The sequence below is a fragment of the Pezoporus wallicus genome, unplaced genomic scaffold (assembly GCF_028554395.1).
Source record: "Pezoporus wallicus isolate ANWC-B61680 ecotype Strahan unplaced genomic scaffold, APGP_CSIRO_Pwel_v1 contig_6897, whole genome shotgun sequence".
Lineage (NCBI taxonomy): Eukaryota > Metazoa > Chordata > Aves > Psittaciformes > Psittacidae > Pezoporus > Pezoporus wallicus.
Genome location: NW_026636510.1, coordinates 592158 through 607212, shown reverse-complemented (window position 1 = coordinate 607212; position 15055 = coordinate 592158). Strand labels below are relative to the sequence as shown.

The following is a 15055-nucleotide window of genomic DNA, read 5'->3' as shown; positions in this document are numbered from 1 at the left end:
AGGCATATGGTGATCTCAAAGGCTGAAAATGTAGCTCACCCAAACAGCTCTTCTACCCATGGTTTTTAAGTGCAGAAGAGGTTTCTTCCCCTACCACCTTCTCTTCCTAGCTCATGCACAATATGAATCCAGAGAATGAACATATTGGCATTTTCCTCAGAATACAAGTTTTGTACAGCTTTTTCTGGCCTTAGTAACATATGTACATCAGTCCTTTTACACATGCAGACTTCAGTAGAATATATCCCCATCCCTCTGAAGAATGCTTTTGCTCAGCATCCTGAATAAACAGCAATAATAAAATGTTGCTCAGACGCCACCTGTTCACTCTTTTGGCACAGATTCAAGGTAGCAATAGACTCATTTTTCTGGTAAATGCTGAGCAGAGAAAGATGGTCAGAAAGATGCTGCCAACCTGGCTTTCAGGGACAGAAGAATCTGACACTGAGAAGTGAGGAAGCAATGGAAGGAGCTGCTTTAAGCTCTAGGATTGAAGGGCTATTTCACCTTGAAAGAAGATAAAGCTCCTGTCAATGAAAGGAGAAGAAAGGGACAGAGGCAGTACTGAAAGATTAAATTTAACAAAGTCTTTTGTGGGTGGGAATGCTGGGAGAAAGAAGCACTCCGGGTGGGGAGTCAGAAGTAGCATTGTTCCTGGTTTTGGCAACAGATTCACAGCCTTTCAGAAATCACTTAAATTGCGTTCATAATTCCTTTGCCTGTGAGGGACAATTAATGCTCTTTGGGATTGGGGAATCAAGGTGTTACCCAAAGCCTTGTTAGCCTTTCATGCCCACTGCAATATATGATAGGGGGTGTATATATACTAAGTATTTGGACACTAATGACCTATATGTTAAATTATTTATCACATACCTTTGGCCTTCTTTGCCCTTTACTCACTACAGCTGGTTCCTTCCAACATTCCAACTCCCTCTGCAACTCCTAACAACAGTCATTAAAAACATCCCAGACAAACAAATGTGTCCCTCTTCCTTCTCTCATTACAATGCACAGCTGGAGAAATATCGAGTCTTCGATTAAGCATGAATTAAGGCCTCTTCTTTCATGAGTCATTGGAAATAGAAACAACTGTTTAAAAACACAGGACAAAGCATTTGCTTCCTGTCATCAGTATTGTAATAAAGGCTTTGATTCATGTGATCATTTGGGAAAAGGCAATGGGAAGAGCTACAATAACATATAAGATACTATTTTTGCTTTCTGACTGCTGTTAAGCTGGATTCACAATGAAGGAAAACTTGACTTTATTCATAGAGTAGGATGAATGTCATCTTTGAATTTTCTCAAGATCAGACTGGATAAAGTCTTGAGTAACCAGGTTTGACAATTAACTGACTCTGTGTTGAGCAGGATGCTGGACTCTGATGTCCCGAGATCCCTCGAAATCCGAAATATTCTGTGATCCTATGATCTTAAGGCAAAACAATAAAGAATATAAAAATATAAATGTTTTCAAAAACTTTCAGTCTTGATTCTTGCATAGCTTTCTCTATGCATAGAAAATGCATAGTAACTCTAGCATACAGGTCTTGTATGCTGCAAAGATTTCACAAATGCTCATCTGGGTCACATACAAGCTTCATTTTCTTTGTCTAGAAACACACATGGAGAGTTAGCACTTTATCCTGTTACATATATACATTTTCTCCATAAGCTACTCTTCTCTTTGGTGGTATTCTACATAAAGCCAGCTTTTATGCTTCAGAAGTAAATATTAGAAACTGTATCAGAAAGTCCCCAGATGGAGTCATGGAAATGCACTGATAAGAATCTTGAATTCTTTCCTCAGCAGTTCCTGCTGAACTGACCACACTGAGATTCAGAATAAAAAGGAGAAAGGATGAAGACAAGGATAGTAACAAAAGACCTGAGTAGTAAGCATTGTAAAAGGTGTATTGTTAGTGGTTGGATTAAATTGCTGAGGCTAATGTGCATAGCTGTTTCCCTCCACTTAAGGACCTTATAAGAACTCATTGTCTTTCTGAAACAGACAATTAAAATAAAGGTGACCTCTAAAGTTAAAGTACAGGCACAGGTTTCCACCTAGGACAAAGTCTGCTTAGGAATCTGTAGGCTGTGGGCAGTGAGGCCTTGCTGGCATTGCTTTAACGAGAGGCGTATGTATGAGAGAAGCAGGATATGACAGGTCAGGTGAGAAGCAATGCCAGGGCCCAGGGAAAGTCTTCATTGAGCACAGCTATGGGATTTTTGTCCTAAGAGCGCCTGAAAAATTACTTTTAAGACACTGTACATTCTTACTCATAAACAGAATATTATCTCAGATAGCTTTCACCAATATGTTCTCTTACTATCTGGAATAACCTAACTGAATTCTGTCTGTCTTGAGTTCAATATCTTAAAAAAAAAAAAAAAAGAGGGTCATTATTTTAGGTACTTATGAGGCTTCAATCACTTGTGTTGTGCACATCACAAATCACCTTAATAGTGACATCTCTATGAGAGAGGGAGATGTCATTAATCATGTTTTACTGGGAGGTCACCTAGAAAAAATAGATGGGATAACTGACTTACATTTAAAACATACGTGGGTGACTAGATTTGGAGTAAAAACACCCAACAAAGCAAAACAAAAAATGGGATACAGAGGAACAGTTGCTGTGTCTGTCCATGTATGTAGAAGGAGATCTTTCGTGTCACGTCTTATGAGAAGGCACAGAGTGAATACTGGGACCTCATCTCACATGCTGATGTAAACAGATGTTTCTAGGGTTGCAACTTGAGAGGAAGAACAGAGGAACATCATGTTCCTCAGACTAACTGTGAATGGAATTATGATTTATGCCATTTCTGAAGTTCTAAGACATTTTCTTTGATCAGGACAAGAGTTTCAATGCCAGTAATGCTGCAACCACCCAACTGATCCTCACATAGAAGATCTGATTTTCCTGGTGATATTGGACAGCACAGTAACTTATTCCAGATCCATGTTGCCAAACACAGCTACAGAAGGAAGGCAACACTACCAAATCTCACTCTCTATGTCCTACCTCTACATGCTTCCAGTTGTCCTGTCAGGACTTTGCGAATCTCTGAAATCCAGGTGTTTTTCAGCTCAACAGAAGATGCCTGAGAACACAAGAGGAAAAGGCAAAGTAGATCTAGTTAAAGCATGCTGCTAATCACTCAGCTGCCCTGAACTACATTTGCTCTCAATTTTCACAAGGAATGGAACACTGTGCCCAGAAGCAGAAGACACTCTTCAAGAAGGAAGATTTACCATGAATCTAAAATCCTGTCCTTGCTTTTCTGTTTAGCGTTCCAAGTAATTTTCCACTTTTTTTTCCTCTTCTACCCCAAATCACAACCATTTTCACAATTTAAAATGAGATAAATGGATCATTTCAGTGCCAACACAACAATGAGACTTCCAATGGCTATTGTTTCTTGAGTGTACAGTACAGTGAGAGTCATGAAACTGAAAACTTTCTTAAAAACAGCTCTACTAAAAGTAAGTATAGTCATTGGATGAAAAAGTATTGTTGTTACCTGAATTATGTAGACTTCTTCTCTGCCATTATACCAGATCTCAAACTTCTTATTATCCCCTTTTACATTTTCTGTAATGCCCACCGTGCTCATCTGTTTCAAAATAGTAAAGAAGCAGCTGGAATCTGGAAAATGTCAATAGTCTTTAAACTATTTATTCTCTGAGAAGCATTTTTAAAAGGCTACATTCACTTCTGCACCTTAGGGAGTCATTAGAAGTAAAATTCAGACCATGTTATTTCTCAACATCTAATTTATCATTCATGTTTCTGATTGTTTTAGGAAAAAAAATAAGTGCTCAAAAGTAACACAAGCTAATGTCTAATCATGACTTTATCCTCTTTGCTTTGCTTTTCTTGAACTGTGGGTCAGTTTTCAGTCCTATCCTGGCTTTTGTCCACCTATGCTACAGTGACCTGCTGAGGTGGGAGAGGACAAGGGATGGAACAGGGCTTTGTGAGACTCATCTACAAATCCAGACAACGCGAAAAATTCAGTGTTGTTTCAGGAAAATTGAAAAAAGAGGGGAGCAAGCAGCTAAGTGCCTAACTAGGCAAGATGAACAGGGAACTAAAGAAAATCATTCTAGATCTCTTAAGAAATAGACTTTTAACCACAATTTTGAAATCTAACTGCTATTACACTTACCAGCTTCCCATCTTCTTCCTAATTTGTTCAGCCCCCTTCTTCAGATTTGCCTCAGCATTGGATGTGAAGATTTAAATAGCTTTGATTATGTCATAATTCCTGCTGTCTCCTCAGAAAGACTTGAAACATTCATATGAATTTGTTTGCTTCTTGAACCAGATTCTATTACAATTCCTGTCTGGTTATCCTATAATAGGCTTGCAGCATTACACTCAATGATCCATGTTAGTTGTTCGAAGTCACAAGTGTCACACCAATGTGCTTAAAGAGAAAATTTGGCCTGCTTGTGTATCCCATCTTAACAGATGTCCTGATTCATATCTAGAAATGTCACTCTTGCAAATAAAAGGGCAATTCTACTGCACTGTGATTCATCTACAGCTATTATTGTCACAGAATATATCTGTTCAACTGATGTCAATAGTAAAACTTGCAATGAACTTGGAGGATGCTAATAGGAAGACCAATGAGAGATGCAGGTCCCTTGCTTCTCTTTATGGGACAGTGGGAAAGATGCCCATTTGTATCAAATTGCAAAACCAAGCTTCACGTCTGGAGTCGCAGGACATATGGCTGTATTTGTCTTCAGATCAAAACTAAATGGGAGCTTTCATTTACTCAGGAGTGTAAGGTAGCTCTAGATGTATACCTTCTTCAGTCTCCACAAGGAAGCATCCCTGTGTTGTGAGCACACCACATTTATTTCTCTTCCCCTACCATTACCACATTTATTACCTTTAATGAATTTTTGAAGCTGTATGAAGCTGTCTTCTCATGACCATCTGTGTTCTCCTCCCGTTTCTTGCAGAAAAGTAGCATCTTTGTATAGAGGAAGAGGTGTCTCTGCATCGGTTTGAATCTAGCCAAGTCCTTCACCTTGTTGTGTCCCTTCTTGTGGTCAGTCCACACATTGAAGGAACCTTGCATCAACAGTTTGCCAAGCTCACTAACATCACCCTAGCAAGCAAGGAAAAGAGACAGCCTGTATCACATTTAAACTAGGGCAATCCCAGGCACAGTTTTCCCCCAGTGGTGTTTAAGCTTCCAGGCAGAAATGTACTTTGGCATTCCATGTGTTGGACATGTTACAGCTGAAATCCCACCTGCTTGTCTCCTTGCTAAATGCATGTGGTTTCTTCAAATAACCACTAACCTATTGCTTTCCATGCCCATAATTCCTCACTCATAATTAGTGTCTATGGTCTGTCTCAGGACCTCTTTGGGTCTGACACACAGGCTGCCCCATCTGATGACCTCAGAGGAAGCACCTTGTGGCAAGAACTGAGTTTCAAGACTCCTGACTCCAAGACAGTATGAAGGCACAGTGCAGTCCAGATATCCAGTCAATGGGCTTGGCTCTGAAAGATCTCATTTCACTTTTTGCTATGCTATGAACTGCTTTTATTCCTTTGCAAAACCTTGAAGGATGGACGCTTAGATGTCTAAAGACAGATTGGTGCCTAGAGGTAAGTAGGTGTGCAATTCTCTCCTATTTCTTTAAAAGCTTTGTCAATAATTTCTCAGCTCACCATCTGCAAACTATGCAATGCTGTACAGCCTTGTGCAAATAGGGAGTAAATGTACCAAGAAGCCATAAAAGCACCTGAAGGAGAGTGAAATTAAGCCCTTGTCTGAGGACCACTGATGAGTAAATACTTCAACTGATACAAATATTTGGCTCAGATGCCACCAGCACAAATTTTTCTAGCATGGTTCTGTACTAAAGAGTGTAGCAATGTGTGAATAAAGGCATGGCAACATCCTTATGGCAATGGGCTTCATCAAATAATGACAAACGTAATTATCCTAGCAGCAAGTTTTTCTAGGAATGCTTTGTACAGGAAGTTGACAGAATAAATTCAGTGCCTTATTAAAACACTTATTTTTAACATTTTTATGTTCTGTTGATTATAAGGTGAAGATTTTGGCTCCAAGTGGGCATGCCTGATTTCTTAAACTAAGGATTGCAACCTGTTCTCCCTCTTGCTCCCATCCTGTAACTGAGATCATACTGCAAAACCAGGGCTTGATGAGGTACTTTTCCACTCTGTATCAGGGTATTATTAGACTCTCAAAAGCATTCAAAACAACTCAGTAATTTCTATAACAGTCTCTCATTTCTAACAAAGAAAAAAGAAAAAAAAAAAGAGTTGGATATTTTGATCTGTTCACACAGGACTGTGTGTATGCAGGTGTAATCTGCAAGCCTCTGAAAAGCATATTGGAAAGATGTAAATCTAAATAAAAAAAAAACCAAACAACTAACAAGCATATTTTTGACATAGCTCTAACAAGGCTGAGAGGCTCCTGCCACTCTAAGCTCTGGTCAATATAGCACTGAGTTCCAGAAGCTCAGTTCAACTCTTCTGATAGGTCCGTGTCTTCAATCTTGGACCTAGGACTGGGATTACAGTAAGTGAAATGGGAAGCTACCACTGCAGAGTGAGAGAAGACGGGCAGGGATGGCACTCTGCAGCAATCCCACAAAAGACTTTGAATATCATCCCACAAGCCTTGGACTCTCTCTTCAGTGTGGGCTTCAGAGAAGAGTACACTGTTTCTGGTAACTTGTACAAGTGGACAGCAATATTTTGTCCTAAATGAAGTTTATTTAAAATCAAGAATTTGATCACTATCTCAAATATAATTATTCCCTGTTAGAACAACACACTGTATCTCATGTTTGTGGAAGATGAGAGATACATATGAATGACTTGAGTGCTGCATAGCTCATAAACAAACTACCCAGACCAGATTGTATACAAAGGTTAGGACCACAGGAAACACCTCTAAAACTTCTGCTCTTTAAGCTTTACCCTACTTTTTTGTGGCTATGTCCAAAAATAAAATCTAAAACCCAACCAACCAACCCCAAATTGCAATTTCTTACATGAGAGGTCAGCTCAAGTCTGCATGCACACAGCTCCAAGAAGCAGAATATCCTATCCAATTAGGAGCACTCATCTGCTGCCACAAAACCTGCTTTTCTGCTGGCATAATATCCTTCTCTGAAAGGCGTTCTAGGCAAGTATTTCTATCATGCCTGTGTGGGAAAGACTCCACAAAATGGGGCGTGGTTTCATGAGCTATAGGAGGTGTTTATCTGGCATCCCAGCTGAGCTTCTGGGACAGATGGAACAGGGAGAAGAAATTATTGGGTTCATCCTCTTTCACACTTTCACCCCATTTAATATTGTGTAACAAACCATCTCAGGAATGCTGTCAGCATTGGGCTATGCAAGCCATGTTCCATTTAGTCCTGTCTTTCAGTTCAGCTAACAAAGCAGAGGCAAAAATCTAATCCTTGGAGCTACTATCTGGCATTTCATAGAAGACTGATGAATTTAAAGTAGATGCTAAAAAGCTTCTACTTTTGAATTTGCCAGGGACAGGAATGCTCTGTTGAAGTACAAAATTAATCTGAGAGTTGAAAATAAGGAATGGGCAAACACAAGTGAAAACACACTCAATTTTAAAAAGGGAAAAAAGGCAGATCTGAGGAAGTACAGACCAGTCATGAAGCAGATCCTCTTGGAAACTATGCTAAGACACAAGGAAAATAAGGATGTGATTTGCAACAGCTAACATGGCTTCACTAAGGGCAAATTGTGCCTGAAAAATTTGGTGGCCTTATATGATGGGGCCACAGTACTGATGGATAAGGAAAGCATGACTGATGTCATCTACCTGGACTTCTGAAAGGCAGCTGACACTGTCCCACATAACATCCTTGTCTCTAAACTGGAGAGGCATGGATTTGATGGGTGGACAACCCAGTGGATAAGGAACTGGTTGAATGGTTGCACTCAAAGACTTGCAGTCAACAGCTCAATGTCCAAGTGGAGACCAGTGACAACTAGCATTCCTCAGGAGTCAGTATTGGGACCAGCCCTATTTAACATCTTTGTCAAAAACATGGACAGTGGGATTGAGTGCACACTCAGCAAGTTTCCTGGTGACACCAAGCTGTGTAGTGCAGTTGACACACTGGAGGGAAGGGATGCCATTCAGAGGGACCTTTACAGGCTGGAGAGATGGGCCCATGTGAACCTTATGAAGTTCAGCAAGGCCAAGTGCAGGGTCCTGCACCTGAGTCAGGGCAATCCTCAAGCACAAATACAGGCTGGGTGGAGACTGGATTGAGAGCAGCCCTGGGGAGAAGGACTTGGGGGTGTTGATTGATGAGAAGCTAAACATGAACTGGCAGTGTGCACTCACAGCCCAGAAATGTTGGGCTGCAACAAAAGGAGTGTGACCAGCAGGTTGAGGGAGGTGATTCTCCCTCGCTGCTTGACCTCTCTTACTCTTGTAAGACCCCATCTTGAATACTGTGTTCAGCTCTGGGACCCCCAACATGAGCAGGATGTGGAGCTGTTAGAGAGAGTCCAGATGAGGGCCATGGAGATGATCAGAGAGCTGGAGCACCTCTCCTATGGAGACAGGCTGAAAGAACTGGGCTTGTTCAGTGTGGAGAAGGTTCCAGGGAGACATTAGAGCAGCCTTCCATACCTAAACGAGGCCCACAAAAAAGCTGTAGAGGGACTTTTTACAAGGGCATGTAGTGAACTGAGAGAGGGTGGATTTAGATTAGATATTAGGAAAATCTCTTCACAGTGACAGGGGTGAAGCACTGGCACAGGTTGCCCAGAGAAGTTGTGGCTGACCTCAGACCTAGAAGTATTCAAGGCCAGGTTTGCTGGGGCTTTGAGCAACCTAGTGTAGTGGAAAGTGTTCCCGCCTGTGGCAAGGGGGTTGGAACTAGACGATCTTTTAAGGTCCCTTCCAAACCCAACTATTCTGTTATTGTGTCAAGCCACTCTATCCTGAAAAAAAAAACCAAAAAAAAACCCCGAATAACTCCTCCCACTCAGTCAGTATAGACCCCAGCACTTTCTCAGGAAGTCACATTCTGAACAAAATACTGTTTTTCTGGTGTACAGACTAATTCTTGTTACTCTGATCTAAAAATTCTTTGAGCCCAGCTTTTCAGTACATTGTTTCGCCTTGACATTTTTCACCCTGCAGCTGTCTCAGAATGGGCAACCACATCACCCTCAGGCCTGATTTCACCAGGCATGCTTCCGCTTCCACTTCTCACTTAAGGGCTCATTTCATATAGGCGAAAGTAGTTCTTGAAAGTCATGTGACTTCAATGGAGCTTCAGTAGAGAGATATATAAATTTGTGGGCCTTTGATTTGCACTGTGGTTGTTATATCATGTTTCAGATAATGAGTTTGCCAGTCACTGGGATGGATTCTATTACCCAGTTTAAATGGAAGACAAAGTTTCATCCCTAAGTGCAAAAGATCTGGAAACACTTGAGTTTCATAGGGGTCTCAAAGTTCCAGCAAATTTCTGAAGTTATGTCTGTCACACTTGCTACCTCTCACCTACAAATGAGTTTTGGGTGCGATTACTCAAAAGGGCTGCATTTGTCCCACTTCCTCACCACACTCCTACCCCCACCTCCATATGACAGGTATGCTGACATGTATTTTTGGTCACTGAGTGGCATCCTTCATGAATGTGGCACAGGCTCCTGCAAAGTGTACTAACCACGGCACAGCATGATCAGTAATGAGAGGAACATTGGATGGGTCAAGATCAGGGTAAAAGCAACAACGAATAGTACCTCATATCCTGTGATTGCTATCTGGTGCATAGCATCATTTACTGATTTGATGATATCAAGCATCGTGGCTAGGGCTTCTTCCAATTCAGCAGTACCCTCTGAATTCTTGCTGCATTTCAGCATTTCCTGATTAGAAAAAGACACCAAAACAGCTTGAAAACTTCTTATATCAGATGCCTCCATATGACAATCATCCCTTGAAATTTGTGCTGCCTAGACAAGTAGCAGAGCTATAGGAAAAACAAACACCAAAAAAAAACCACCAAAACAACACAAAAACAGGGCTTTCACTAGGATTGTCACTGAGGACATACATTTTGACCTTTCGGACATTTTCAAGTTTTACAGGTTCATTTAAGATGAGACAAGACCATTCTGACTTATTTACAATTATTTTTTTTGACGTCACAGAATTACATCCAGGTGTTTTTTGCTCCATATCTGCTACAGATTAAACTCAATGATTTCAGGTGTTAAGATTCATTATTTCCCTTTGCAGTTTGTTCCACACAGTACTTTGTACAGCTGTGAAAAATAAAAATTAATTTCTAGTCTGAATTTGGGGTATTTGACATTCCACTAATCAGGTCTTAGTTAACTCCTGTCAGATAAATAAATTCTGCATGGGAAGAAGTCACTTCTTTTGTAGATGCTTGTAGACTTATGGTCAAATCTCCTCACAAATATCTCTTCCTATATTAAATGAGACTTCTTTAGTCTATAAGACAGGTTTTTCAGCTGGTTTTTTTTTTGTTGTTGTTGTTGGTTTGGGTTTTTTTTTTTGAGGCGAAATAGGTCAGATTACTGTAAGTCTTTCCCACCTCTTATTCTCTACCTCTGCAGTCTACAAATTGATGTCCACGAATTTTAAAGTTTTTTTGAGAGCTAGTAATTTTGAAAAACAATTATGACGTCTAGCAAAAGCTCATCAAACATTATGTTCTGCTTCAAATATGGGAAGTTATTCCGTCTTCCAACTCTTGCACAAAGAACAAGAAACAAAGTTCAGGACAAGTTCAGGAACACATACACAAAGCAAAGAAAGAAGCAAAACTTTTTGAGGGCTCAATTTCTGTAATCAATTCATACACAGAGATCCTACTTAAAGTTCCAAATATTTAGGTCAAACTACTTATATAGCCCAGTACAGGTCCTTATAAAGATGACTTTTCTTATTGCTATATGTGTTTTTTGCTTGAAAAATTCTTATCATAGCTCAGTATTTAATTATCTTCCTGTAACCAATGGCTATGTCCTATGTAAATCCTGAAAGACACTAAAATCTTCATTTTAAATGAAATTAACTGCCTTGCCTCTTGCTCTTCTGCCTACAGAGGAGCCTTGCTGATTCAGATATACAGATCATTTTTCCCCCACTCTATTGTATAGAAAGCTGTTACCGCCAATGGTATCCACTCAAGATGAGAATCAAACTCTGTGTCTTTGCTAAAAGCATCTAGGGAAGAAAAGGTTAACAGATATAAACCCACACATGTTTTGTACAGTCTTTGGAAAACACGAGCCTCAAAGCATCTGGAAGATTCCAAGACTACAACACAGAATTTGAAACCAAAGCTATCAGAATTCCTACCATTAAACAGAAATAGATGACTGAAACCAAAAGTAGTAAGGTAACTAATCATACATAGTGACCTGTAATTTTGATGCTTGGAATCTGCATCCATTATTCAGCTGAAATAATAAGTTTATTGGTTTTTAATGAGACAATAGTTCCATAATTCATAATCAAATAATCACTTTATTCACCATTATTTACCATCTACCAGTGGAATGAAAGAAGTGTTTGTCTGGATACAGGTTTCACTTCAGAAATGCAAGCCATGAAGAAACCAGTTCTTGTAATAATAGCAGCTCACTAAGAACTGTACAGTAAGTGAGTTTCATTTTGTTTCCTTATGCTGACTACAATGTAAACAGAAAACATATTCCAGAAATATACCTAGAAATGAATCAAGGCTCTAAGAACTTTAGTAATCTTTATTATAGTAAGAATGAGACCCCTTCATCAGGGAGGCCATTGACATGGTTTTCATTCAGGCATATTATTTTCAGACACATTTTGAGTTTGGAAATAATTTAATCCAAAAATTGAGGCACTTATGTTCCCATAAACAGGACTGCAAAAAGGTAGTTCTTGCAAACCCCAAACTGCAGCAGTGTCTCCTCAAGTGCTTGGGTGACCAGGGCTTAGAAGGTAAAAGCATAATGCATTCCTGTAGCACCTGTTGCACAGTTTCTAGGATGAGGATGGATCCCTGCTCTCTGTATAGTGGGCATGCTGCTTTACAATATTAGTTAAACTTGTTGAAACCATAGTGTTGCAATAATCATGACTCAGAATCATCACTCAAGTCACACAGCTTCTTAAGCACTTGTTTCTTACCATTTTCAGACTCCAATTTTCCTACACTTTTAAATGCTCCTGCTGCCAGGGAAAGAGTACACCATCTTCATAGACTTCATAATTCCTGACAAAGTAAATGTCTGTGCCAGTGTGTTGTTGCTAAGTACAAAACTGGTCTGACAAGCCTCAACCCCAATAGCTGCAACCTGATTTGCCTGAGAATTTTACCCCTTGATCTAATCTTGGTTTTATTTACAGTCGTATTTCAAATTAAAAGTAGAATGTGGTTTACTCTTGTTCTTCTAAAGACCTTGACATTTTCTCCCTTGTCACAGAAGAGTTTCAAGAAATGAGACAAATTTACTTCTGGATTACACTGATGTAAATCTACTGAAATCAATGAAGTTGCATCCTTGTTAATATCCTCTTTCAATATTTGGATTCTACAGTTTTGTGTGAAGTCAATAAGCAGGTCACAGAAATACTGCACAAGTGAATGGCGAGCCAGATCCTCACGTGGCTTAAACTAACACAATTTGACCAGCGCCATGGTAGTTACTAGCTATTAGCAAATAAAATTGCAGCCTAATATTTTCACTGCAGATTTCAGGCTAAATTTCATGACAGTACACAACACTAGATTAAGTCCAGAGGTTTGAGAATTGCCTGTAATTCACCTTCATGACCTTCCCATAAGGAAAGTCAACGAACATTATTTTGAAAAACTGAGGAAGACAGAAATTTAAGCCACCATCTCCAAAAAATGTTATTGGTTTGAGAGCACATTATTTCCTGTTGCCCAATTCAGAGCAAAATTTCAAGCATGGACCACTCACAGTTGCAACCAAATCAAGATGGAAGCTCATATATTTATCCTGTGGAAAAGTTACAGGCTATTTGGTCCTAGCTGGGTCTTTAAAACAGAAGCATCAAGAGGGTAGGGCTTCTTCTGAAAGGTTTGAGTTACAATCATGGTAAAGTATCAGGTTCAGAGAGCTGAGTTTTGTTAAACATGGACAAATGTCAGAGACAGGATTTAAAGCATCAGTTCCTGTTTTCAAACTGTAAAACCATATACTAATACAATAAAACCAAATTCAAAGGCAAATAATAACTAAGTAAATAAAATACTATGTAAAATATCTTGCTTTGTGTATATATAGAAGTACATATATACATGACAATACATTGCTATTGCTTAGGATGTAAGTATTGCTAAGTAACAGCAGTTCTTAATTCTGAAGTGGAAGTCCTTTCTTTGTTACCATTTTACAGCACAGCATTACAAAGTATTTGTTGAAGAAGTAGCAGAGTATTTATTTCCAGGTATTCCTTCAGAAAACATTGCTGGTACACAATTCTGTAAGTAAAACAAGCTATGCATTGGAATTGTTAGCACTCTCATGGAGAACTTACCTTTAACAGCAACTGGTACTTGGTGATTCTTTGGACTGGCTTTAAGAGATAAGCATCTAGAGAGAGTTTATGATCCAATTTACGCTGGCATTCCTGTAAGAGACAACACGGAAGAAAAATACAATTGTGTCTTGAAACACAGGCAAGACACCAAGATCATTATCATTTTCTAATTTGAAGATTATATGTCTGTGAATTAATTGAAAGATAAATTTGTCCTATCTTCATAGGAGTTTCCAGGTTACCTATGCCACAGTGAAAACATATCTAAACAAGAGCAAATGTGTAGATTCGATTTAGTTTCTAAACTGGTATGCACTGTTTAGGAGCTTGCAATTATCTGGGGTTTGCAAAGAAGCCAGCAGTTCTTTGGTTTGGGTATAGCCTGAAGAGTCAGGCTCCTGTCCAGGAAATCTACCTACCTAGGAAATTCTGCCTACCTAGTCTCTTGTAGAGAACACCTTGACACATACTGAGCACTTGCCATCAGAATAAGAAGGGTGCAGAGAAGTCTGTTTATTGCTCTAAGTTTTCTAAAGAAAGAAGAGATACAGAAGGAAAACAAGCTTTGATGGTCTTGCACTGCTAGTCTGCAATGAAACTAAACTCCACCTGAAAAAAGATGCTGTCTCCACACTGTCTCCAGAGAGCTTCAGACCTTGGCTTGTTCTGACAATATTTTTCATATATTTGGAGGTCCTCTTTCTGCAAGACAAGGAGAGTTTAAAAGCAAGGTAAGAAAAAAGGATCCACAGAGCATCTGCCTTGAGTCACACTTTTTCGTACCTTCCATCCTAACACATGAAGTAATTAATACATAGGGATAACTCTATGTAAAAATATGCTGCAGCTACCAAACTTGCTTTTTACTCCTGTAAAGTTTAATACACCTGGAAAAAAAAGACTTTTCTCACTTTTTGCACAAAGCAAGGAGATTGCAGACTGGAAGACACATCATATAATTGCAAAACAGCTGTCTTCCAGAGAGGGGAATAGATGGTGTGAAAACAAACGAACAATAAAAAAAAGCATTAGAAATGTAAATTTTGTTAACAGTTCTGGCATAGACTGGTAATTGCTAACAGTGTTCCTCACTTAGCTAAGGTTCACATGTTCAAAACACTTTGAAAAGAGTGTTGGCTCTCCAATAGTGCAAGATTGAAATAAAAAGTAGCAAGTTTGTCTTGTTGATGTACCAGGCCAGGCAGGGAGAAGTACTTAAACCCTGTCCTATCCAAACTAAAAGTGGGTGGATTCACTTGATCTCTGTTTACCTATGACTACACCCGAAATGCTCTCCAGTCCATGGCAAAAATCTCACTGACTTTGGTGAGAAAAACAACAAAAAAAAAAAAAAAAAAAAAAACAACCCACAAACAAACACCAACCTCTATAAAAGCCCCGAGCGGTGTATTTTGAGCTCCCCAGGCTTTATGGGTGGGTGCAGACAGACAGGCAGGTG

At 39.5% G+C, this 15055-nt stretch overlaps 1 protein-coding gene across 7 annotated transcripts in view; it reads right to left on the bottom strand.

The window, feature by feature from the left end:
* The window catches only part of MCF2L2 (MCF.2 cell line derived transforming sequence-like 2), a 184171-nt gene that overhangs the window by 22150 nt on the left and 146966 nt on the right, over positions 1–15055 (bottom strand). For all 7 annotated transcript variants that reach the window (XM_057400402.1, XM_057400403.1, XM_057400406.1 and 4 more), the window contains exons 19-24: positions 14206–14298; positions 13594–13686; positions 9813–9938; positions 4915–5136; positions 3532–3624; positions 3033–3111 (exon numbers count right to left, since the gene is read on the bottom strand). In XM_057400402.1, the coding sequence (XP_057256385.1) occupies positions 3033–3111; positions 3532–3624; positions 4915–5136; positions 9813–9938; positions 13594–13686; positions 14206–14298 (706 nt within the window). The remainder of the gene's footprint in view (positions 1–3032; positions 3112–3531; positions 3625–4914; positions 5137–9812; positions 9939–13593; positions 13687–14205; positions 14299–15055) is intronic.